This window comes from Macrobrachium nipponense, chromosome 9, assembly GCF_015104395.2.
Source record: "Macrobrachium nipponense isolate FS-2020 chromosome 9, ASM1510439v2, whole genome shotgun sequence".
Lineage (NCBI taxonomy): Eukaryota > Metazoa > Arthropoda > Malacostraca > Decapoda > Palaemonidae > Macrobrachium > Macrobrachium nipponense.
In genome coordinates this window covers 66,175,275-66,202,204 of record NC_061110.1, presented here as the reverse complement: position 1 = coordinate 66,202,204, position 26,930 = coordinate 66,175,275, and the positions used below count along the sequence as shown (strand labels likewise).

Here is a 26,930-nt window from a genome sequence, read left to right as displayed (position 1 = left end):
CCACCCCTGCAACCACTACCCTGTGAGTGAAGGCTAAACTGCTCTGAGGTTGCGGAGCTTTTGTGCCTTGTTGGAGTCCTAGCCAAACTAAAAACCCAAGACCAGCTTCTGTGACATTGATTGTGGAACTTTCTACCCATGGGGCCTGCTGGTGTGACCATTCCCTGGGGATTTTCATGTTTGGAGGAGAAGCATTCAGGTCATAAGATTCTGGCTGTTCATGGCTGTTGGAAGTTTAGTAATTTAAGGGATGCTGCTGTTCACTCCTGGTAAAAAATCATTTGCTTAGGCTAATTGTGTTGCTCATTTGGAAGCTGCGACACGTTTGGGATCGTCTAACAACAGGGAGACCGTATGTTATTGTGGCAGCGATAAAAGGTATCCTGGCACCGAACTATGGAAAACTGTCCATAGGTATGCGGATGCGGTGACTGTGGAAGTACTCAACCAAACACTCCTTTTTCCTTTTCAACCGGTCACAATAGAAAGAATACTGAATTAAAAGCACAGATAGGAATATTGAAACCATGATCCAAACAAAGATGACACAAGAAAAGCTAAAATTAAATCAGACATGTGCGAAATGCAGTGTTAACAAGTGGTATGCAGACTACAAAGAGGCATGGCATCAAAGCTAGGTAGTCTCAGTGTCTGTCTCTCCTGTCAACAAGAACAGGAGATAGCTAAACAGAGTAGGGAAGTAGAGGAATTAGCAAAGGAACTAAAGGAATTGACAAAGGACAAACTCGAAGCCAAGAGAAGAGAAGACAGGATGGAAAAGGAAATTGGAGACCTACAAAGAGAAGTTACAAACCTTAAGAAAGAAAAACAGGAATTGAACGACATTGTAGAAAACAGAGAGAGCATAGTGGAGATTAGAAAACAATTGCTTAAGACCAGAACCAGAATGAAATAGAAACAAGCACTAGAAAGAGAGAAGCTTGCAATAATAAAAATGATGAATTCAAGAGAGCTGTAGGTAGAAGAGTGATAGCAGCCAGAAAACACAATTGTCCCCAAAAAGGAATCGACACAATGAATAGATTTGCTGTGCTCTCAGAAGTAGAAGAGGAAACAATCTTAATCGGAGACTCGTAGGTAAAAGAGCAGGGCTTAAATTATGTGGCCAAAAACAGAAGTAAGAGAAAAGTTAATTATTACCCAGGTGCATGAGCACAGAAGATAGCCGAGGTAGTGAAAAAAATCAAGGTAAACAGTAGAAAAAGTGCAGTCATAGTGCAGGGAGGTGGAAATGACTTGTTTCTAAAAGACAGAGGAACTGGCCAGACAGAAGGTCTTGTAGCCAACCTGACTAAAATTGTAGAGAACATCCAAGAGAAAACTGATAATGGCATTCTTATAAGACTTTTGCCCAGAACCAATGTAAGCCATTACTCCCTTAGCAAGGCAATCGGAATCAATGACAGACTGGAATTAATATGCCAAGAAAAAGGTGTTATGTTTGTAAACTTTTGGGACAGCTTTATAGGGAATAAAAACTATATAAAAGAGATGGCATTCACTTGAATTTGGAAGGATCAAAACTAATAGGAAACCTTCTCAACGAAAACCTCTTGAAACACCTCAATGAACTGAACTTTCAAGGTAAGAAATTGGAAAGCTCCAAGAAGCTGGTTAGTAGTAGCACTGCAGGCAACAGTGATAGTAAGGGAAACTAATAAAGCCACCGAGGACAAAAGAGAAGACAGAAAAGTCCCTCAGAGTGGCATAGTTTAATGCACAATCAATTCGGAACAGATCTCTTCAAAGCATTCGTAGCAAGTGAGGAATTAGACATAATAGGTATCACAGAAACACGGATACAAGAGGCAACAAGAGACTTTGTAGGAGAGTACCAGATAGCTGGATATAAATTGTTCAAAAAAGATAGACTCCATAAAAAAGGTGGAGGCGTTATGTTATATGTTAGGGACCACCTCAGTCCAATAGAGTGTAAAATTACAACCAAGGAAGAAGTGACTGGCATCAACTTAAACAGCCTAGGGAGGAAGATAGCTCTAATACTAGAGTACAGACCTCCCCACCAGTCACAAATGTCCGATGAGGAGCTGTATGCACTACTAGGACAAGAGATGAGCAACAAACTCTGCATAATAATGGGAGATTTCAATGCAGCAGTACATTGGGACACAATGACCTCCGCATCAAACTTAGAAGGAAAGAGACGTTAAGATTTTGTAAAAATTGAATTCCTCACCAATGGGTTAACAAACCTACTAGAGGAAACAACATACTAGACATTGTCCTATCAATGGAGGATAATCTAGTATCTGACCTTTCAGTAGGCACGAATCTAGGCAAAAGTGACCATAAAATTATCGCATTATATTAATGAGATTAGACTACCATCAACAAGACCTAAAAAAACTAAAGGTGTACGTTAAAATCTAGAGTACGACGAGAATACAAGCATAGATAAGCACTGGGAAGCCTTTCATGAGGAATACACAGGAAAGTGCTCTAGATGTATACCATTAAGGCAAATACTAACAAATGGAAACCTTCAGCCAAAGCGGTTCAACAGAGAAATTTAAAATAAGATAAGAGAAAGAGACAGATTGCACAAATCAAATCAATGAACCCACACCCAACACCAATAGAAGCGAGCAGGCATAAAGAACTCTGTAGATTGGTGGACAAATTAGTAAGAAATGCAAAGAATAAGGAGGATAAGAGAGTTGCATCAGTTTGTAAAGAAACCCCAAAAGAATTCTTTGCTCATGTTAATAGTAGGAAACCAATAAAAAATAGCATAGGTCCCCTAAGGGACAATAGAGGTAACCTGGGGAACTCTGACTTGGAAAAAGCAGAGTTACTGAATAAGTTTTTTACTAGTCTATTCACAACTGAAGACCATACCACAATACTGGAACCTGCTATTAAATATGAAGGGGCAGAACCACTGGACAAAATAATATTTACAGAAGGGCTGCCCATTTCTTTGATTACTTTTGCTAGATTCTCAACCATTTCAAGAAACCTTTTCTGCACAGTTTTAACTTCATCAGGATGCTTTCCCTCAGATTTTGGATCTGCATCACTTCTAGTCTTAAACTCATCAATCAGGCGGCTTACTTCAGGACCAGCCACTTTCACTTTCTGAGAGCATCTGCATCTTCAAATAGGCCGATGGCTCCCCAATGTCCTTTCACATGAGCATTATTCTGCTCGTGCATTGGTCTATAGCCATTGAGGAAAAAGAAAACGGTGGTTATATGAACAGTGAAATTTCCTTTTGTGAATTCAATAAATGTGTCATTTTGGAGAACCCCCATGTCTTTTAAATGAATTGAAAGTCACCTGGCATAATGTACATGGTCCAGAGCAAAGAAGAAAGGAATGAGTTCCTGCAGCACGTCTTTGTACAATTTGAAATAAGGCTCCCAGTATGACATAGATTCCAAAAGTCGAATTGTGGAGACAAACTCTCGTTTTCTGATCCAGCTCTCACAACTTAGCTCACTTTCTCCTTCTGGTTCCTGGATATATGCCATATAGGCAGCATTGTGCAACTGATATAAACTGCAAGCTGTCATCTGGTGGGCTACACATGTCTTCTTCACATGTGAAGCAGAGATAAACTAATCTGCTCTTCCAAGAGTAGCTACTATTTTTGCTTCTGCAAGAGCACAAGTCCAATCACTATCTTTCAAGAGATCACCAAGGATTTTTGAATGCTGTCATTTCTAAATGCAGCCCTCCAAACATGATAACCATATCACCATATCACAACAGCCATTTGCATTGGATCTCCTTGGCAATTGCAAATAATGGCTGATCAACCACTAGAACTGGGGTTTGGCCCACAATGAGGAATTGTGTGGTTGCCCTTGCAATATCCATGGCATGTTTCATCATTGCAACTGAATGTGCTGCCTCTTGAAAAAGAAACAACATTGATGGCAAGCTTCTGAGAAGCATGATATACTGCCCATGATATGGACACAGCATTTTCACTCCTGTCCGACAAACTGACTCTCTAAGACATTTCATACTCGAGAGAAATATGCTTAGAAAGCACAACTTATTGGTGTCCTGCACCTCTACTGGATGAAGGGAGGGGATTCTCATGTTTAGCATGAACAAGGAGTACATTCATGTAATATTCAGGGAAAAGGTACTTTTTTTTTTACTTTGTTCCACTTTGGATGATTTAGGCCAAGTTTCTGTCCTCACCCTCTTCATCAGTGCTCAGATGCTGAAACGAAGATATGCCTGTACCATGGAAGGATGTTTGTGCTCTTGTGGCACTTGGATTATGGTCTAGATTGTCACCAGCACAAGTTGTAAAGAGACTTTTCTTAGTGTAGTGGGACAAACTACTACTTCCTCCACACCCCTTGCTACAACTGTTTCTCCCAACCCTTTAGTCAATTCCCAAACCCCATCATAGCTGATGCTGATTCCATGTTGATGAAATGTATCAATTAATTGACACTTTCTGGTTTTTGCAATGACCAGGAGATCATGGTATATTGGAAACAGAGGTTCTCTTGATTTAGAATGTCTGGTAAATGTTGAAGATACTGGAGTCTTCTGACAGCTGAGGTGCAAAAGTTGTCCTAAAGCTAGATCAGTAGATGATATTCCATATGTAAGTTGGGGTTTTATATCACCAGTGTTTTGCAGCACATTTACAAATCCCAACAAACTTGGTGGTACATATTCTCTTTCAGTATATGTTGCTAAAGTTCCATCAAATTCTTTCTCATGTTCAAACATCTGCTTCCTCAATATCTTGGCTGCTTTGGCCACAATTAGTGCATTTTTTTAGTTACATGCCGTGGCTAGGCATTCTCCCAATTTCTCCTTGTAGGCAAGCCAAATCTCTTCCCATTTTGAAGGCCTCCAGTTCTGGAATACAGACGTCAGAAGTTTATAGTAGGTTCATGGCACATCGCTCCAGCTTTTTGTGTGAAGCCAATGCATTCCATGGCCAATCGTAAATCTTTGATTGGTGCTGGTTTGTCACAAATAAAGCAGATTCCTTCTTTCTCAGTTTTAGAGTCTTCTGCATCTTCTTCACCTGCCTTCTGGGTACTACATGTGACTTTTGTTGATGGGGCTTTATCTTCTTTTGTCTTACACGATGACTTCCTTTTCCTTTCCAGTTTTGTGATTTTGAACTTCAGCATACCTGATTCATGATATGTAACTTTGTTATTTTCAAAGGTCTGCAGAATTCCATCACTTTCATCAAGCCTTTGGGGATGAAATGGTATAGGCATTGCATTTAACTTATAAAATTCAGGAATGTTTGTAGCAAGGGTAACATAGCCAGCACCAGATGCATTCCCAAGTCTTTCACGCGTGTCTGCTTTGCACAAGCAAAAAAGCTTCCAGTTAGTCATACTATCTCCCTTCAGGAAACACATCGACTTCCAAAATTGTACTACCATTGCTTTTGTTCTACCGGCCGAGGGTTTATCCTTTTACCACCTATACAACATATATGCACTTTCAGATACGGGATAGAACTAGGCTCAGATATATCATACCCTACCCCTAGCCCATTCATTCATCCTATTCTATTTAATTCCCGTGTGATCTGTACTCCTTCTGGAAGACTAAAGCACCATCTTCCTTAATGTATTTTAATGTTATTTTCACGATTAAATCAATTTTAAGGATACAAAAATTATATACTAATTTTCAACTATTAATATTGATTAATACTGTATTAAAGTTTAATAAGATTAAATTATATTAAATAATAAAAATAATTCTCTCTCTCTCTCACTCTGTCTCTCTCTCTCTCTGTTTTGTATGATAAATAAATGATTTACCTAATACAAAGTAGTACTAATTTTCAAATATTAGTAAGACTAAATAATAATAATAATAATAATAATAATAATAATAATAATAATAATAATAATAATATTACACTGTTATTAAAATATTTATGCATTTCCCTAACTAGTTAGTATTTTAGAAAATTAAAGAACAGAATTTTCCCTGTCTTTTGCCTTTTAAGTTGTGAAGTGAGGGGGGAGGTTGGGCCTGTCAGAAATGTCACATTACTTGACAGAAAGTGACCACCGGTCTAAATTGTTGCTAACCTGATCATCTCATTTCTATTTCCCCCTTCTCTCTCTCTCTCTCTCTCTCTCTCTCTCTCTCTCTCTCTCTCTCTCTCTCCCAAAAGGATAGAATGAGAAATGGATTGATAGAAAGACAAATAGATACTTAGTTCAACCACCTCTCTCTCTCTCTCTCTCTCTCTCTCTCTCTCTCTCTCTCTCTCTCTCTCGAAAAGATATGTATGTATTGGCTGTACGTATATATTTCTAACGATAAAATGTTTGAGATGACTTTGAAATGATGATAATATTATTTCAAAGATTAATACAGTAATAGAATAATAATTTAAAGTATATCTCGGAAGGAGACCCTCTCGTAAGCGTGTTTTGCTAAAAATGACTGCTGCTTCAGCACTATTAATCTTGTAAAGAGTCTTCTCTATCTTTCTGATGACGGCTATCTCGTTGTTGCTTAGACTGGCGAGCAACGCACCAAAGGGCATGGTAAAATTCGGTTGAGTCATTTGATTTATTATTGCTTATACAATTCTCTCTTTCTCTCTCTCTCCAACGCGACGTTTCCTCCTGATCCACAGGACATTATCAAGCGATAACTGCTGAGGGACTGAATTCCAGTGGTGAGTCCATCTTCTTATATCGTGATGTTGGGGGCTCTTGAGTACGGTCAGAGCACCTGTCCGGCAGGTGGTTTTCATTGGTTCCTGGGAAGGTGACTCATACGGTGGGGGTTACGAGTCTTGCACACCTTCTCAGGGGAGGGGGGGTTATCACCAGGAGCCTCTTTATTGGCTTCTACCTGAGTGACTAACCCCTGGTATTATTCTCATGTCCAGTGTTTGTTTCATGCGCGCTGGTACTTTCGTTGGGGGGAAGGGGTGTGGTCCTCCTCACACACGTCGGTATCAGGAACGCTTCTTGGGTGGTATTAAGGGGAGGCTTTTGTTCGAGGATAAGCAGCGCTTCTAGGAGACGCAGACGTCGTGGGTCAGATACACCAGAGAAACATCACGAGAGACGACATCGTCAGGAATATTAAGATCATCAGGAGAGCACCTGACCCACGATGTCTGCGTCTCCTAGAAGCGCTGCTTATCCTCGAACAAAAGCCTCCCCTTAATACCACCCAAGAAGCATTCCTGATACCGACGTGTGTGAGGAGGAGCACACCCCTCCCCCCCAATGAAAGTACCAGCGTGCATGAAACAAACACCGGACATGAGAATAATACCAGGGGTGACATCACTCAGGTAGAAGCCAATCAAGAGGCTCCCGGTGATACCCCTGCCTGAGAAGGTCTGCAAGACTCGTAAACCCCCGCCGTATGAGTCACCTTCCCAGGAACCAATGAAAACTCGACCTGCCGGAGAGGTGCTCTGACCGTACTCAAGAGCCTGCAACATCACGATATAAGAAGATGGACTCGCCACTGGAATTCTATATGGGCTGCTCTATGAGCAAGAGCCCGTGCTGGCACAAGGCCAGCTTAATCTTAAACAACAACACTGGAATTCAGTCCCTTAGCAGTTATCGCTTGATAATGTCCGGTGGATTAGGAGGAAACGTCACGTTGGAGAGAGAGAGAGAGAGAGAGAGAGAGAGAGAGAGAGAGAGAGAGAGAGAGAGAGAATTGTATAAGCAATAATAAATCAAATGACTATATCGAATTTTACCATGCCCTTTGGTGCGTTGCTCGCCAGTCTAAGCAACAACGAGAAAGCCATCATCAGAAAGATAGAGAAGACTCTTTACAAGATTAATAGTGCTGAAGCAGCAGTCATTTTTAACAAAATTTAAAGTATACATATTTGATGTAGGATGATACTTTAAGTATACATATGGTATTTGAACTTTCAAGATATGCAGTTATAAGCATTTTTAGATTGGGGTTCTAGGTATTCGTGGGTTCTAGGTATTTGTGGAGGGGTGGGGGGGCCGGGGGTCTGGTGCGCATCCCCCGCAAATACAGGGGTTGACTGTAATCTAAATTGGAATACTGCTTCCACAAAGATAAAGCATATGTAGGTACCTGCAAGAGAACAAATGGATGGATGTTTGAAAACATGCATCCTTCAAGTCCACTGTAAGCATGAAGTTGTTCTCCCTGATAGAAGTAAAAACCGAGCATGATGTTTCCATTGTGAACCGAGTTTAGCAAATCTTCAAACCCCTGAGGCTTTCTTTATGAGAAGAATGTGGCTGTAAAAGCCTGGGGACCGATGTGTCATGACTTCCATAGCGCCTTTCTTCAGCATTGCTTTGCACCTTTCCTGGAGTGCGAGATCTTTCAGCGAGCCGGGAATGTAAGTTGGGAGATGGACCGGGTTGTTGGTGGGGGGTAGCCGAGACTTGAAGGGAAGTAGATAGCCCTCCCAAGGACATCTACTACCCAGGACTCGGATCCATATTGCTGCCATGTTGCCCAATGGCTTGACAGGCACCCAGCCACCAATGGCAGTAGCTGGAAGGGAATGCCCCCCCCCACCCCCAGCATCCTTCCCGACTAGAAAGTATGTTGAAAGGAACACGGCTGCAACCCCTTTATGGCAGAAGTGGAAGAAGGCTGGGTGTTTCTGTGAGCGTCCTTAGAAGCCTGGGTCATCTTGGGGCCGAGAAAGTGCTAGCTTGACCCGAACAGTTCAAATGAAGCAAATTACCCTGCCCAGAGACCAGGTTATTCACTTGATTGAGCACCCCTTCAGAAAGTGCGGACCATGGTAGCCCCACTGAAGCTTTGGGTTCCTTTTTTGGACCCCAATAAGATTTGAGGCATGAAGGACAATCCACAGAAGCAGCCATAGTCTCTCCCCAAGTTCACTGTGCTGACGACTTGGTGCTATGATCTCTGAAAAGGTCCTCTGTCTTGGGAGTGTCTGCGTTCTGGGAAAGAGGTTCCTCAAGTCCTTCCAGGATGCGGTCCTCCTAATCAACTCTCCCCACAGGAGGGAGAACCTTGGCAGACCCCTGAGATCCCTTCTCAACCACTTAGGCATACAACAGTCGGTTCGAGAACCGAACCCAGGGCTTAGGCCTTCATGGTAGATCTCCGATAAGAAGAAGCATACTCATTGGAGACCCTCCTGTCCGTCTCACTCCTCACAGTGTAAACCAAGGAGGTTGATGGGATAGGTGAGGGGGAACGAGCACTCCTACTTGTCCTGCTGGAAGAACCAGCAGAAGAGGAAAGCCGTGGGTGATCACCAACCCATGGTGGCAACTGCAGCACATCACTGTCCTAAAGAGAGCTTAGAGGATCATGTGAACGTGCTCTTGCACACTCCTCCAGAAAGCAGAATTGATTGTGCAAATGTGAATGAGAGCTGGCTGGAGCCAAGTGCTCAGACAATGCCAGGCATGAACTTGCACTGCCCTTCCAACGTGCTCCAGTCTTCTTTGAGGCTGTAAGCTCCTGGTGAGAAGAAGACTTCCCCCTTTGGCCAGCAAACATCAGAAAGGGAGGAGGCAGCGGCAGATGAAATCAAAGATGAAGATGACAACTACAACACTTTACAACTTCTCTTCTTCAACAGCTTCTTTCATGATGGTGCTCACAACTGGGTCTCCCATCCAGGGGGGAGCAGCAGGAACAACAGGAGCAGCCAGAGCAGCTGAGGTAGCAAGGGTAACAGTCAGCAGGAGCCATGAATACAGTAAGTAGGCAGGAGGGTCACAGTGTAATCGGGAACAGTCTGGTCCACCACAGCCAGGGTCATCAGGGTTGGAAAATGTGTTCACACTGATGTAGGGACTTTAGCAAATACATAGTCATTATCATGGTGGTGGTGGTGATAGAGGCATGTGTCAAAACTGGAAACTCCAGCATACACGAAGCCTTCAAGTGTGCCAAGAGACCTTGCACTGAAGGGGTATCCGAGAGCCCCAAGGAGGTCCAAGTCTACCAGAGCTCACCTGACTGACTTGGAGAAGACAAAGTCTGGTAAGTGGAGGGAGGTTCCTCTCACCCTGAGGGAAAAACTTCCCCACTCAGAGTGAACGAAGGCCCCCCGAGAAAAGGTCGTCTTGATCGCCCACCCCACTCATGCTGATGATCTTCACACAACAAATAAAGTGAAGATGAAGAGGGAGAGATGGCTCCCGAAGGAGAGACAGCCAAGAGTGGAAGGTCAGCAGGAGGAAGAAGCAAAGAAAGGGGGTTAGCAACCAAAGGCGTAGTCAGCAGCTTATACCCCTCTGACGACGCTTTGAAAGGTTACTTCTTGTACTGCCTCCTGCCAGTATACTTCACTTACTGCACAGGTGACCAAGAATAACACTCATTATAAGTAGATTGAGGGTTACAACCATGGCCCTTGCAACTGGTGCGGAGGACATGAGGGTCAACATTAACTGGTGAGCAGAAGTGGATACAACCCTTGCTGTCCACACCAGGAGAGACATGCTGGTTGACAGCCTTCCGCATAGGTTAGATGATTTGTGGGTTTGCATATTATGTAAATATCACACACAAGCAGTTTTTATAATCAAATAACAAAACAAGAAAGATCCCACCAAGAAAAAAGCATAACGGCAATCAGACTACGGCTGAAATCGAATTGGAATGTATAAATCCTACTGGATGACAATTAACTGCCTAACCACCTTGTTCAAAAGTTTAAGGGCTGTTCCAGGTTTGCTGAAAGTAATTCCTTATGTAAAAGACAGAGGGTTTGTGTATTGTGTGGGAACAATGGACTGTTTACATAAGAGTGGGCAGGACTCCTGCCAGCTGGACAGTAATTAACTGCCTAACTACCTCGTTCAAAAGTGTATGAGTTAATAATCTGTCATCAGCATTCACATTGCCTTTGTATAATCAAAGCTGCTAAGTTAGAAAGCAAGCAAAGCATATTCCAACCCATAATATGTAATTTGATCAGCACAAAAACTTCACAAAACTTACGCATGTCTACAAGATAACCTCCCACATCTCTGGTAACACCCATGACAACAGGCACTTGATGTATTTTTCCTGCTGAGAGCAACTTTAGTGGATGATCTGGCAGGAACAGTGTTGTCTCATTGGCATAAGCTGAATCTTGAGCAACTGGGCCAATTTTGTTATTGCCCACAACGGGATCACGGCTCTGAAAGATTACAGAACAGTGTTGAATGTATTTATATAAGTATCTCCTATCATCATTATTATTATTATGATAAAAATTACATTTTTGTGATAAAATTAAACTTTATATATACCTACCAAGTAATTATACATTGCTTACAGTTTCCCTTGCCGGCAGCCTTAAAATTTGGAAAATCGCAGTAGTGCTTGTATATAACAGCATCGTTGCTTACCTGATAAGAGCTGATACAGGTAGATATTGCCTCTAGTCGATGCTCATCTTATTAATGTAGGGTGTAGCTAATTGGCCAGAAACACCTCTACAACAGTGGGTCTTTGCAGCAAGGGATGAACCCAGAGACTGCAAATCATACAAGTAGCCAGTTACCCCTGCTCTGGGAGTAGCTGCATCCTCCCAGGAGGTCTTCTTTGAGGTTCTAAGTTTTTTGGATTGGATGGTGGGTTCTCTAGCCCATAAAATCAAGAATTCCTCTTTGCTACCAGAGGACATTGCGATGGATTGGCTGAATGTCCTTTCTTGCACAGATAAAGGCATAAGAAATGGCACTCAAGAGTTGGCCTCACTCTATGCTTTTACAGTGAAGAGTTACTTCTTCTCAAAAGTCCGTCCTACTATATTCACCTCTTGATCATCACCACCTCTTCCCTAAGTCGACAGTTATTGACATTTCTTCTGAGCTTCAGAAGAAAAGCACTCAGGACCTGTTAGCATGATCTTCTAGATGCTCCAGGGACCCAACACCTGTTAATAAGAGGACAGTCTCTTCCCTTCAGCCACTGCCCTTTCGAGGATGGATGGATTTTTATTTGAACATTACATGGTACTACATCATTATCAGAAAATTCTACACAACCTTCTGAGGCTGCAGGTAGATTATCGATACAAGATCCATGTACACTACTAGAAGAAACGTGAAAACGAATCCTTAGTTGGATTAACAAGGTTACTAGTATATCTAGTTATTAATTGGTCATGGTGTCCCTTCCATAGGATATTTCCAAAATTATGAATTTGCAGAAGATAATTTCTTACTCCTAAAACTTCTGAAATTTTCTCTTCAACCCAGGGCGCTCCTCTTCCAAATTGTTTTGCAAACACTGCATCTCTGTTATATTTAGGAGTTTCCTGAGAGAACCATTTCTTTGACAAAACTTCCAAATATCTAATTTTCTTAGAATGGACCTTAACTGATTCAATGGTTGTTTTGAAGGAGTGACCAAACAATAGCTCAGCAGGTGACTTTCCAGTACTAGAATGTGAACTACTTCTATAATTGCACAAGAATCTACCTACAAAGCCTAGTGTTAAAAGATCCACTCTTAAACTTTTTCAAGCCTTCTTTAAAAATCTTCACAGCTTGCTCAGCTAATCCATTTGAGGAAGGGTTAAATGGTGCAGGAGTTGTAAGACTTACACCATTTTTCTTATAAAAAGCCTTCATCTCCTCTGAAACAAAATATGATGAATTATCTGATACAATCTCAACTGGAATACCAAAATTAGAAAAGGTTTTCCTAAGCAACTCGATAGTAACATTTAATGTCATTGAGGAAGTAACATGGACATTCATAAACTTAATAAAAGCATCTACAATCACAAGAAAATACATATTATCCAGCGGTCCAGCATAATCTATGTGTAATCTAAAGCCCGCTTTACCAGATGAAGGCCGAGAAAGAAGAGGAGCTTCGTTTGGTTGGTAATTAGTATAATAAATATGATAATTCTTTGTAACCTGTGCAATATCTTGACTAATCTTTGGCCACCAAACCCAATTCCTAGCTTCTGATTTCATGACATTTATACCATTATGACCACTATGTAAGTGATGCAACACACCTTACACCTCAATCTAGTGGTTATGACAATTGTTTCTATACAGTACCACATCATCATATAAACTGAGATCATCCTTCATGGCATCATGCTCAGACAATCTTGGATCCCCTTTAAACAAACCGAAATTTAATACACTGAAGTATTTTATTTAAAACTTCATCCTTTCAAGTACATTTCTGTATAACCTTAAAAGAAATATCATCAAAATCTACTGCTTCAATCAGCTTAATATATTCAACAGAGGTATGAAACTCGGTATCAGACTTAGTAGGCAACCTACTAAGTGCATCAACCACTACATTCTCTCTGCCTGCCTTATAGAGAAGGTCAAAATCATAACAAGATAACAGCAAAGCCTAACGCTGAACATGTGCATTGGTTTGGTGTGGGCTCTGACTCCTTTACCAAATGATCTATCTGAGCATAGTTCCATTCAGCAGACAAAAGTTTACATTACTCACAAAATATACAGGAACCTCTTTTCCATCATCTCTGTAACAAAACACCACCAACTCCAATGGGTGAAGCATCAACTTCCATAATCAATTAACTTTCTCCATCATAATTACATAACAATGGACTTCCAGCCAAATCTTTCTCCAGTTTCAAAAGCAGTTTGTTCAATTTTACTCCAGGTGAATTTTTCATTCTTTTTCTACAGATCATGCAAGGGAGCACACTTACTTGAAAAATTCTGAACAAATTTACAGTAATATGTAAACATATCAAGAAATGACTGAACTTCTGCAACAGAAGTGGGAGATGGAGCATCTAATATAGATTGGACCTTTTTAACAGAAGGTCGACACCTTCACCAGAAACAGGATATCCCAAATATTCTAATGAAGATACCTTAACAACACTTTCTCTTATTAATCTCAATACTATGATCTTGCAAAATATCTATAACCTTACTAAAATCTAAGATCATGCTCCTCTTCTGTTTCTCCATTGGTAATTATGCCATCTAAATAGACACCAACACCATCAACATTTTATAACAAACCAGTGATAAACCTTTGGAAAATAGCAGGGGAAAAAGATAGATCAAAAGATAACCTTTTAAACTTAAACAAACCCTTATGGGTATTAATTACCAAGTACTTCTGGTTCTCTTCATCCACTAGCATTTATTAGTAATAATTCATCATTCTTTGGTAATGGAGACTGACCACAACTTAAACACTGATTCAACTCCCTGAAATCTCCACAAATGTGCACAAAGTTCAGATTTCATAACAGTAACAATAGGAGCTGCCCATTCAGCTGAACTAACAGACTTAATTATATCATCTTTGATGTGAGTTTCCAACAGTTGGTATTACTATAATCTGCGACATGCATTTGTGTGTGTGTGTGTTTTTTTTACGGGGTCCACATTGCAAACCCCTTTGTACCCGTTAGTTCTGAATAAATGCTCACCTTAGGAAGGTGTACGCTCCATCATTCCAGCTCAATCCTTGGAAACTTAATATCTAATTGGTCAAATAGCCCGTTATCATCACAGTTTATGGGCCCAGGAGCTAACTGAGAACGGCTACTGATTTCAACAAGAGATTTAAGGTACTACTGGATTCTGTGGCTTTGGAATCACAAAGTTGAAAAGGGGAGAAGACTACAAGAATTGGTGTTTCTCCATGACTAACTATTTACAAAGACAGGGATTGTGGTAGGCCGAGCAAAGGACCCATACAGCAGATGAGGAGAGCCGTGAAGAACAAGCTCTTGCTAATTTATGCCTCATGGTAGACCCTCAAAATTATTGGTACATGAACAGCCCAAAAACAACTAAATAGGCATGGGAAGCTCTGAAGAAGAAGGCTGAAACCAAAGACAATTGGCAGCACGCATATCTAGTTCGAGCCATGAGCCAGGCAAGGTTTCAGGACTTCAGTGATATGGAGGGTTATACGGCATGAATCACATCTCTGGGGCAAGAAATGAAAAGTTTGGAAGAAGAAGCTAAGGACAAGTACCTGATAGCCATGATTTTCCAAGGATTGCCTAGTGAGTATGACAGTTTGGTCATGACTCTGTGTGCTGGAGAAAAGGATAAATGGTTTTGGATACTGTCATCACCAAACTACTGGACAATAGTCAACATAGAGATGTCACTGGTGCCAAGTCTGGTGATAGTGCTGCTTTCTTTACCAACAAGATGTCTGTTGGCAAGAAGGGTAACAATAACAACCGGCAGAAGGATAATCTAATATGCGTTGTTGACATTGCCACAAAAAGGGCCATCCCATCAAGGAGTGTCCTAAGCCGAAGGACTACAAGGTGCCTGCTAGTGAGAAGAAACATGACAAGAGAAGTGATGGTAGTAAGAAGTTTACTCCAAAAGAAACTTTTCTGTGTGTTTTGTCTGCATGACATACTGATAGCGAGATAGTGATAGGTTCTGGTGCTGAAGGGCATGTCTCACTGGACAAGAAATTTCTTGTAAATTACAAAGACTGTGAATTTGATCAGGGTGGTGTTGTTGGTGATAATGGAAGATAAGATTAAGAGTTGCTGGTACAGGTGATATAAAGTTTTCATCAAATGACTCAATGGATAAAATGACACATGTTCTCTATGTTCCTGGTTTGAATGCAACTTTGTTGCCTGTGATTCAATGTACAAATCGTGGTATTAATGTCCTGTTTACATTGAAAGGTTGTCAATTTGCTGATGCTGATGATCGAGTTCTCAATGGTTCAGTTTTAAGTACTGGAAGCTGACAGAATGGTTTGTATCTTCTTGATGGAAAACCACACACTGTCACTTTTTGTAAGTAATGTTCTGGATTATGATCTGTGGCATCAAAGATTAAGGCCTGTTGGTCAACAAAAAATTGAAGTTTTTGTGTTTTCATTCTGATGATGTGTGTTGCTTGTGCTTTAGGTAAGCAATGAAGGCAAAGTTTTCCACGTTCAATCTCACCCAAAGTTTCAGAAGTCTTAGATCTTGTACATGCAGATCTGGGTGGACCACTTCCTGAGAATTTTGGTGGAACCAAGTATGTGCTCACAACTGTTGATTTAGCAACTCTGAAAAAAGCCATCACGGGGCCAAAGAAAGCTGCTAGTGTCAGTCCTTCTAAGGATGTGATGTTGCATCCAGACCTCGGTAAGAAAATGCCTATGAGAAGTGCTACAGTTATTGAGTTTAAGGTCAGCAGAGGGTGTTTGAAACATTCAAAAGCAAAAGGGCATATATAATGTGCCAACTTCAATTTTTACGGACGTTTGCAATGTGGAGTGATGAAAAAATTGTGTAGAGAATTATCATCCCAACAAAGATGATGTAATCCATGTCTCTGGTATGCATTATTTCACTTTGGGCAATTTAAAATTTACCTCTAATTGTTTTCAGTATGAAAACTGTTTATTCTCTATAAAAAGTATTTTTTTAATATTTTTGGGTGTCTGGAATGCATTAATTGGATTTACATTATTCCTTTTGGGAATTCCTATTACAGATTTCATACATTTTGGACTTCGTGAGACATTCTGGAATGAAAACCAAAGTTCCACTGTATTAAAATTGAAGTTAGGATAAGTTTAGGTGAACTATAGTGTTGAGATTAGGTTACATTTCCATTCAATAGGTTAAGGTCATAACTTATGGAAAGTCAGACTTTTACTCTGTTCACACATGGCAGTTGCATCCGAGCGGATGTCAAGTGAATGGCAGAGCATGGGGGTGCTCACACACAACCGCACAGACTTCTTAACCACCGTGGCATCCATGCAAATCAAGTTTCCCCTTGCAACTGCGTGGATTCCAGTTGCTTTTATGGAGGAGTTATGGGAGTTGCATTTGACTATGTCTTTGAGAGAGAGAGAGAGAGAGAGAGAGAGAGAGAGAGAGAGAGAGAGAGAGAGAGAGAGAGAGAGAGAGAGAGAGAGAGAGGGTGTAATTGATGGATGGATGGTTAACGATTGAATTGGCTGTGGTGAGTTCTGGGTTCTCTGCTGGTGCAGTTGGTGTTAGTTGTTGGGATCAGAGTTTTTGGTCAGTCTTGGGTTAGAGCCTGTGATAGTCAGTAGTGTTGCCAGCAGTCTATTGATGGTATTGAAAGTCAGTTAAGTTGTGTGTTATTGATTTGTTGTTTAGTTGTTGTTGAGTTTGATATTTTTTGCTTTGGAGTTGTTGTGCCTGTGTTGTTGGATTTGTTGTGCTTGTGAGTTCCTGTTGGGTTATATGTGAGTTGTTGTAGTTGAGGGTTGTTGTTGGGAGCTATTGTGGTTTCTTGGTGTGGTTTTGGGTTGTTGAGGGTTGTTGTTGGTGAGCTGTTGTGATTTCTTGGTGTTGTTGGTGGGTGTGTGTATGTGTTGATGTTTTTTGGTGTTAGTAATTGTTTGTGCAGTGGTCTTTTATTGTGGTCCTTGGTTGTTGTTGTGTTGTTGTTGGCTCTGAGTTGGTTTGTGAAGGTTGTTAGTGTTTCAGCGACCTTGACCAGCAGACAGCACAGCATAGCCCAGGGTATCTGGAGGTGGTTAGTAAATGTGTTTGTGTTTTTTTGTTCTGTGTGTAGGTGTGTCAATTGTCCTGTGTGTATTCCGTAGTGTAAAGAGGAAAGTGTGGCTGAGGGGGAGTTTGGCAGCTGGATTAGTTAAGTTTATTGGGGGGGGGGGGTTATTTTACCCACTTGTTTTTTGAGCTTGTGATCCCACCACATTAATTTTGGCGCCCGAACAGGGACTACTGGTGCAGCAGCTGTAGGATGATTGGGGTAGTGAGTTGTGTGATTGGTGAAGGAAAGTGAGGATGGAAGGGTTGAAGGAGATGGAGAGGCTGAAGGAGGAGTTGCAGTTGGCAAGGGAAGCTAAGGGAAGATTGGAAGTGGAGAATGAGAGGTTGAGGGTAGAGTGAGAAGAGCTGAAGAGCGAGTTAGAGGAAATGAGAGGAGTGCTAAGGAGTGAGAAAGTGAAAATGAAAGAGGTTAAAGGAGTGGAAGTGAGAATGGTTGAGAAAATGGATGAAAAATTTGGAGTAGTGATGAATGCAGTGCAGGAGATAATGAAGGGATTCGTGGGAAAGGGAGCTGTAGGAGGTAGGCCTACTGGGTCTTGTGATGGGCCAGGAGTGATTAAGAAAGTGAAAGAACAGATGGATGAGAGTAAGAGTGATGAAGGTGCTTTGGTTGTAATAAGCAAGGGGAAGAAGGGGAAGACACAGGATAAGCATAAACCTGAGGACAACAATAAGAAGGGGGCTGAGGAAAAGAAGACGACTAAGGGAAAGAAGGTCAGTAAGGGTGACAGACAGGATGAGACTAGGACTGAATACATTGAGAAAAGGGCTGAGAGTGATTTGGATAGTGGTGAGTGGAAACAGGTGGGTAGAAAGAAGAAAGGTAAGAAGAGCGTAGTCAAGAGTATGGATGTGAGTATGGAAATGGATTCGCTGTATTCGGAAGAGGGAAAGAAGGGTCAGAATGGAAGTAGTGAAAGTGAGAGTGAGAGCGAGTGGGAAGTAAGAAAGGCTATGTATATGAGAGAGGTACCCCGATGAGTACAATATGAGGAATATGGTAGTAGGGACATAGGGGACTTTTTTAAGGAATATGAGAAGTATTGTGTGGCTAAGTATGGGGATAACAAGAGAGTCCGGGCAAGAGAGTTAGGTAGCTTTTTGACGAGATTTTTGTTGAGTATGTATGGGGTAATGATGAGTGTAGGGAATGTGCTGTATTAGTGTGTGAAAGCCAGGATTGTGGAACAGGCAAAGAGGATAAAGATTAGCATTAGATATAGGAGAAAGCAAAATTCTGAAGAGGCAAGAATGAATGTTGGTGAGTCGTTGTCAATGTATGTCTATAGGTTAGAAATATTATCCAGGAAAATGTTTGGGGACGAAGGGATAAATGAGTGTAAGGAGTTAGTGTGGAAGTTGTTGGCAACTGTACCAGAGAGCATATACGAGTTTATGAATCTATAATGTAAGGAGAAAATGCGATGGATGAATGAAAGGTTAACGTGGAAGGACATTTTAGAAATAATAGAGGATTATGAGCTAGATAGGTGTATGAAAGAGAGTAGAAGTGTTAGTGTTAGGACTGAAGTAACTGAGGTTATACCAGATTGATAGGAGCATTAGAGCAAATACTGTGAGTGTAGTTAGCCCTAAAAGAGATAGGAGTGCTAGTGCTGGAAGAGTAGGGTCAGTTAGTTGTGAGCAAGAGCAGCAGTGTTACAGATGTGGTAAGCCAGGATACAGGAAGAATGAATGTCGGTGGGCGTTAGGAGCGTGCTTTGAGCGTGGGCAAACGGGCCACTTAGTGAGCGAGTGTAAGAAAGATAGGGATATTAAATGTTACAGCTGTGGACAGGTAGGGCACATAGGGAGTGGATGTTGGGGTACCCATGTGAACGAGGTTTGTGGTAATTGTGGAAAGAGTGGCCATTATGATAGAATCCCTAAGGAGCCGCGTGCAAAGTGTGTTGAATGTGGAATGGAAGGTCATGTAGCGAGTGTGTGTAGGCGAAAGAGGATGAGTCAGGCTGGGAATTCAGGAAACTAAGTTAAAAGGGGATTCAGTTGGATGGGTCCTCTAGTATATGACAGTGTGTTTGGGAGAATGTGATGAGCTAGTTGTTTGGAGTGAATAAATGTGAGCCGAGCATCAGTGAGCAAATGGGTCTAGGATATCGGCAGTTAGTGTTAGTTGAGTATGGAAGAAAGAACGTGAGCTGCATGATAGAGGGGTTAGTGTTAGGGTAAAAATAGTGGATAAGGCATGTATTACAGATGACTTTGAGGGGAAGAATGATACATACAGCGTGTGTGGGTTTGAATTGTCAGGGTTTAGTGAAATTTTGCCAGGAAGGGAATCGGGTGGTAAGGATGTGGTTGGCAGTATGAATGAGTCTCTTCAGGAGTTTGGCAGGAGTATAAATGAGGTAAGTGATTTGGTGGCAGAGTTATGAGAGATATTAGGACAAGAGTTAGAAGGGTTAGATGAAATAATGAATGGGATTTGGGAGGATAGCAGTGAGGGAGATGGTAATGGGAGTCTGCTGGAAGTGGTCTGGGAGAAGTGGATGGCGGTGTAACTGAGGGCCCTCAAACATGATCCAGGGGGTCTGCATCTGAGCATCCATGGGTGTTGCGGAAGGCTATTTAGTGTAGGTGTTGCGAGTGTAAGGAGACGTTGTCAAATGTAGCGGGGGAGGAAATATGGAGATGTTATGGGAGTTCCATTTGACAATGTCTTTGAGAGAGAGAGAGAGAGAGAGAGAGAGAGAGAGAGAGAGAGAGAGAGGTGTAATTGGTGGATGGATGGTTAATGATTGAATTAGCTATTGGTGAGTTCTGGGTTGTCTGCCGGTGCAGTTTGTGTTAGTTGTTTGGATCAGAGTTTTTGGTCAGTCTTGGGTTAGAGCCTGTGATAGTTAGTAGTGTCGGCAGCAGTATATTGAAGACATTGAAAGTTAGTTAAGTTGTGTGTTATTGATTTGTTGTTTAGTTTTTGTTGAGTTTGATATTGTTTGCCTTGGAGTTGTTGTGCCTATGTTGTTGGATCACACACAACTTAACTAACTTTCAATGCCTTCAATAGACTGCTGCCGACACTACTGACTATCACAGTAATTCCCATAAGGAATAATGTAAATCCAATTAATGCATTCCAGACACCCAAAAATATTAAAAAAATACTTTTTATAGAGAGGTAAATTTTAAATTGCCCAAAGTGAAATAAGGCATGCCAGAGACATGGATTACATCTTCTTTGTTGGGATGATAATTCTCTACACAATTTTTTCATCACTCCACATTGCAAACGTGCGTAAACATTGAAGTTGGCACATTATATATGCCCTTTTGTTTTTTAATGTTTCAAACCATCCTCTGATGACCTTAAATTCAATAACTGTAGCACTTCTCATAGGCATTTTCTTACTGAGGTCTGGATGCAACATTACATACTTGCCTACAACACTTGCTATGAGTTCTTTCTTAAATTCTATAGTTTCTAGCCCTTTTTATAGAAGGACTGACACTAGCAGCTTTCTTTGGCCCTGTGATGGCTTTTTTCAGAGTTGCTAAATCAACAGTTGTGAGCACATACTTGGTTCCACCAAAATTCTCTGGAAGTGGTCCACCCAGATCTGCATGTACAAGATCTAAGACTTCCGAAACTTTGGGTGAGATTGAACATGGAAAACTTTGCCTTCGTTGCTTACCTAAAGCACAAGTAACACACGTCATCATTTACTTTTGTAAATTTCACATCATCAGAATGAAAACACAAAAACTTCAATTTTTTGTTGACCAACATACCTTAATCTTTGATGCCACAGGTCATAATCCAGAACATTACTTACAAAAAGTGACAGTGTGTGGTTTTCCATCAAGAAGATACAAACCATTCTGTCAGCTTCCAGTACTTAAAACTGAACCATTGAGAACTCGATCATCAGCATCAGCAAATTGACAACCTTTCAATGTAAACAGGACATTAATACCACGATCTGTACATTGACTCACAGACAACAAAGTAGCATTCAAACCAGGAACATAGAGAACATGTGACATTTCATCCATTGAGTTATTTGATGAAAACTTTATATCACCTGTACCAGCAACTCTTAATCTTATCTTTCATAATGTACTTAAGATGAAATTATTGTTGCTATGAATGAAAAATAATGTTGATACTGTGGGGCACAATTTCCAAAATAAATCTTACAACTACGGGCATTTGGTGTTAGATTTTACCATCTTGGATTTTTTTCTTTTTATACACAATTTGGGTGTGTTGAATCCAAATCCCCTACTGGAAAAACAAAATAATTTTTGAATTACTTACCCAAAAAATTAGTATCAATCAGCTATTTGACCATGTTTCTAGTGCAAATTGTACAAAACAAATTTGTCAACCATCTTGATTTTAGCTTACTAATGAGCAGCCATCTTGGATTTTGTGATCTAAATGGCTTTCATATACAAAAAGGTTCTAATACTCAAGAACCTGACCTAAAGATTAGTCTGATTCCATTATTTAAATTTCTTAATAGTATAGAAGTTACAAGTATAAATCGCTATTTCAGCAGCCATTTTGTTTTTAGCTATCTAGCCTTAACAAAAATATCAAATATCATCCAGCAGATTTGGATTCAACACACCCAAATTGTGTAAAAAAACACTGGATGACAAAGTCTTAGCACAAAACGCTTGCAGTAGTTCCATTTGATGTCTTTGAGGGTTGTGTGTGTGTGTGTGTGTGTGTGTGAGAGAGAGAGAGAGAGAGAGAGAGAGAGAGAGAGAGAGCATTGTTGGGTTCTTTTTAATTGTCGGGAGTAATTGAGAGTTTAAGTGTTTTCGTGTTTGATGTGTCATGTTTGTGTTTACTGTTGCTGTAACGTAGTGCGTAAGTGCATGTGTATTTTTCTGAAGCGTGTAAGTGAGCGAGCTGTCTAGAGAGAGAAAGAAAGAGCGTTAGTGGTGGGTGGATAGTTAGCAATGGTTTGCTTGTTGGGCGATCAGTGTCTGTACTGGACAGACGTTTTTGGCAGCGGTCTTGGATATTGTTAATGGTCAGTGTGTTGGATTGAATTGTTGTTTGCTTTGCTATTGATATTGTATGGTTAAAGTTGTTGTGCCTGTGTTGTTCAATTTGTTGTGCATGTGTGTTGGAAGGTTGCTTAGCTTGTGAGTTTTTGTTGAGTTGTATATGAGTTGTTGTAGTTGTGAGTTGTTGAGTGTTGTTGTTGGTGAGCTGTTGTGAGTTTTTGGTGTTGTTTGTGAGTGGTTGTATGTGGACTTGTAAGGTTGTTTTGATGTTGTTGGTGTCCGTCTGCACAGTACCTTGTTGTGTTGTTGAGTTGTTGTATGGTTGTAGTACTCGGTTGGTTGTTTTGTGTTGTGATTCTCAGCAGTTGCTGTGTCTCGAAAACTGTATCCAGTGGACGGCACAGCATCTCGCCCTGAGTAACTCAAGTCTGAGGTGAGTACATGTTTTTTTTGTGTGTGTGTGTGTTCTGTCTCGTTAAGCCAATTGTCCTCTGTAAGTAGTACCGTAAAGGGGAAAGTGTGGCTGGGGGGACTTTTTTTGTCAGCCATGTTCAATAAAGTAAATGTGGGGAGATCTTGTTGCTTTCTTTGCTTGCTTGTGATCCCGCCACATTATTTTTGGCGCCCGAACAAGGACTACTAGAGTGGCAGAGACGGGACGGTTGGTGCATTGTGTGTATGAGTGGTAGGAAAAGTCAGGATGGAAGGATTAAGTGAGGTAGAGAGGTTGAAGGAGGAGCTGAGGTTAGCGAGGGAAGTTGGGAAAGCAATGGAAGTGGAGAATGAGAGGCTAAGGGTTGAGTGTGAGAAGTATATGAGGGAGTTAGAAGAGTTTAGAGGAGTGATGAGGAGTGCAGAAGAGGGAATGAAAGAGGAAGTGAAAGAAGCCGAGCAGCGGATGGTTAAGAAGGTGGATGAAAAGTTGAGATCGATGATGAGTAATATACAAGAGATGGTGAAGGAAATAATGAAAGAGTTTTTCGGAGAGGGAGCTGTTGGAGGTAGGTCTCCTGGGTCTCGTGACAGGTCAGGAGCGATTAAGAAAGTGAAAGAACAAGTGGATGAAAGTGTGAGTGAGGAAAGTGATATGGTTGTGGCAAATGAGGAGAAGAAAGAGAAGGTACAGAATAAGGATAGATCAGAGCAGAAGGGTAAGAAGGGAGTAGAGACTAAAGAAAGAGCTAAAGGGAAGAAGATTAGTAAGGATGGTGGGCAAGATAAGAAGAGAATGAATGAAGATGAGAATAGAGTTGAGAGTGAGGTACAGGATGAGAGTGATTTATATAGTGGTAAGTGGGTATTGGTAGGTAGGAAGAAGAAGGGTAAGAAAGGTATGGCTAAAAGTATGGATGTGAGTATGGAAGTAGATTCATTGTATTCAGAAGAGGGTAAGAAAAGTCAGAATGGAAGTAGTGAAAGTGAGAGTGAGAGTGAGTAGGAAGTGTGAAAGGTGGTGTATATGAGAGAGGTACCCCGATGTGCAAGATATGGTAGAAGGGACATAGGGGACTTTTTCAGAGAGTATGAGAAATATTGTGTGGCTAAGTATGGGGATAACAAGAGAGTCCGGGCAAGAGAGTTAGGTAGTTTTTTATGGGATTTTTGTTGAGTATGTATGGGGTAATGAGTGTAGGTAATGTGCCGTATGAGTGTGTGAAAGCCAGGATTGTGGAACAGGCAGAGGATAAAGAGCAGCATTAGATATAGGAGAAAGCATAATTTTGAAAAGAGGCAAGAATGAATGTTGGTGAGCCATTGTCAGTTCATGTATGCCGGTTGGAGACGTTAGCTAGGAAAAAGTTTGGAGACGAGGGAATAAGTGACTGTAAGGAGTTAGTGAGGAAGTGCCTGAGAGTGTGCATGAGTTTATAAATTTAAAGCATAAGGAGAAAATGAGATGGATGAATGAAAGGTTAACGTGGAATTATATTTTAGAGATATTTGGGGATTACAAGCTAGATAGGTGTATGAGAGCAGAAGTGTCAGCGTCAGGACCAAAGTAAATGAGGGTATGCCTGAGTTTAAGAGCTATTGGGAGAAAGTTTTAGAAGGGCCGAGGCAAATGGCAGAGCGAGTGGTTGATAGGAGCATTAGAGCAAGTAATGTAAGTGTGGTGAAACCTAAGAGAGATTGAAGTGCAAGTGTCAGAAGGTTAGGGTCAGTTAGCTGTGAGCAAGAGGTGTTACAGATGTGGGAAGCCAGGACGCAAGAAGAATGAGTGTCGGTGGGCATTAGGAGAGTGCTTTGGGTGTGGGCAAACAGGCCATTTAGTGAGTGAGAGTAAGAAAGATAAGGATGTTAAATATTACAGGTGTGGACAGGTAGGGCACATAGCGAGTGGATGTCGGGGTACCCATGTGAATTTGATTTGCGGTAATTGCGGGAAGAACGGACATTATGCGAGGATGTGTAGAGAGCAATGAGCGAAATGTGTTAAATGTGGAATAGATGGTCATGTAGCGAGTGTGTGTAGATGGAAGAGAGTGAATCAAGCTAGCAACTCGGGAAACTAGTTCAAAAAGGGGATTCAGTTGGGTGGGTCCTCTGGTACAATTGCATAAACAAGGGTTTGTTAGTAAAGCACATGAGTGTATGACAGAGTGCAGTGTAAATATTCTTTTTGAGAACGGATGTGACAAGTTGAGGAGTGAATGTGAAATTAGGGAGTGTAAAGGGGAGGTACAAGGAATAGGGAATTTGGGTATGCCTGTGGTAAGGGTGGTATGTGAGAAAATGGAAATTGGTGGGGTAGCAATGGATGAGAGTGACTTGTGAGGATTGAAGGGACGAATGATAAGTATGGTATGTTGCTAGGGTATAGGTTTTTGAAGAAGTGTGGGATGATGGTCCACCCGAGCACGAATATGATTGAGTTGAAGATGAAAGGGAGTACACGAAGGAATCTATATTTGGATGAGGATGGAGGGTAGACAGTAAAGTATGGAAGGGAGTGCTGTTGGTTGCAAAAGAGGATGTGAAAGTGCCACGTGAAGTCAGGGAAGTTGTTAGTGTGAAAGTTGCGTGGCTGGATAGTCTTTGGATCAACTACGGTGACAAGTGTGAACATGTGGTTGAAGGTGTGGATGTGAGCAAGTATGCATGTGTACAACGGGATCTTAGACATGGAGAATCCTTGGGCTTTTGTGGACTCCTTGCCAAGTGCTAGGAAGAATGAGTGCAGGGCATACGTGAAGATGATTGTGTAGGGTTGCTATACGCATTGGTAAGTACAGACGATGAAAGGTACGTCCGGGCACGGCAGGTGATGACAGGTAGTGTGGAGGAAGGTGATAGTTGGAAGTATGATGAGTTCAGAGGAAGAGTTAGGATGGATGAAATGTTAGTGACGATACCCCCATAAATCAGCGTCCCCGTCACTTTTCCGTGCCTATTACATGAAAGATTGAGGAGAGGTGTGAGGAACTTGAGAGAGTGGGAGTGATAGAGAGGAGTGAGAGTGCCTGGAATAGCCTCATAGTCCCTGTACATAAGCCGGATGGAAGTCTACGGATGTGTGTAGATTATAGAGGGGTGAATGAAGTGACTGCGAAGGAGCGATTACTGATGAATGTTGTGTCTGATTGTGTGTACAAGATGCATGGGATGAGAGTATTTACCAAATTAGACCTGGTAAGGGACTATTACCAGATGACTCTTGAGGTGGGGAGCAGGCCTGTTACAGCTTTTTCAGTTTATACGTTTGAGTTTTGGGGTTCTCTAACGCGCCTGCTGCCTTCTGGTTGGTGAAATACCCCGTAGTGCAAATGAGTTGCGAGTGAAGTTGATGAGTGATGTGCAGAAGGAAGTGGCATATACGAAGGAACAAGGTGGGGAAGAGGAAATGTTGCATAAGTTGTTGTTAACAGTAGCTGAGTTGTTTGGAATAAAAGTGTTTTTGTATTTTGGATGGGACAGGCCGGTTGAGTAACGAGGGAGGGACAGTTCAAGTAGTGAGGATAGGGTTTTGATGATTCAGTGGGGAACATGGTTGAAATTGGCTGGTTAGAGAAGGGGATTGTGGAAGGAATTTGAATTAGAAGTATAGAAGTGAGGAGATAACTGAGGATGAATGTGGTGAGGATGATTGTGATATGGATAACCAGGTGGGTGCAGCAGTGAATGCGTGTATGCATGGGACTCAAGGAAAAATGGTAACATTTGTCAGAGTAAATGATAGTGAGCAGTGTAGTTTAGTTGATACGGGGACACAAGCTTCCTTAGTGAGTGGGTCAGTAGTAAGTGAACTTGAGAGATGCGATTGGAAAGTGAAAAGGCAGTGTACAGTGTAAGAATACATGGGTTAGGACAAGGAAGCATTTTAGTATGGGAACAGGTACAGTTAAAGGTTATGTTAGGAGGTTTTGAAGTAACATTTAACTTTATAATTATGGAAGAAAATTATATGCCTGCTTACTTTTTGATAGGGACAGATTTTTTGAGG

At 41.4% G+C, this 26,930-nt stretch overlaps 1 protein-coding gene across 6 annotated transcripts in view; it reads right to left on the bottom strand.

Annotated features, from left to right (window-relative positions):
- LOC135218644 (cocaine esterase-like) overlaps positions 1-26,930 on the bottom strand; it is a 150,643-nt gene that overhangs the window by 35,258 nt on the left and 88,455 nt on the right. For all 6 annotated transcript variants that reach the window (XM_064255087.1, XM_064255090.1, XM_064255085.1 and 3 more), the window contains one exon: positions 10,963-11,146. In XM_064255087.1, the coding sequence (XP_064111157.1) occupies positions 10,963-11,146 (184 nt within the window). The remainder of the gene's footprint in view (positions 1-10,962; positions 11,147-26,930) is intronic.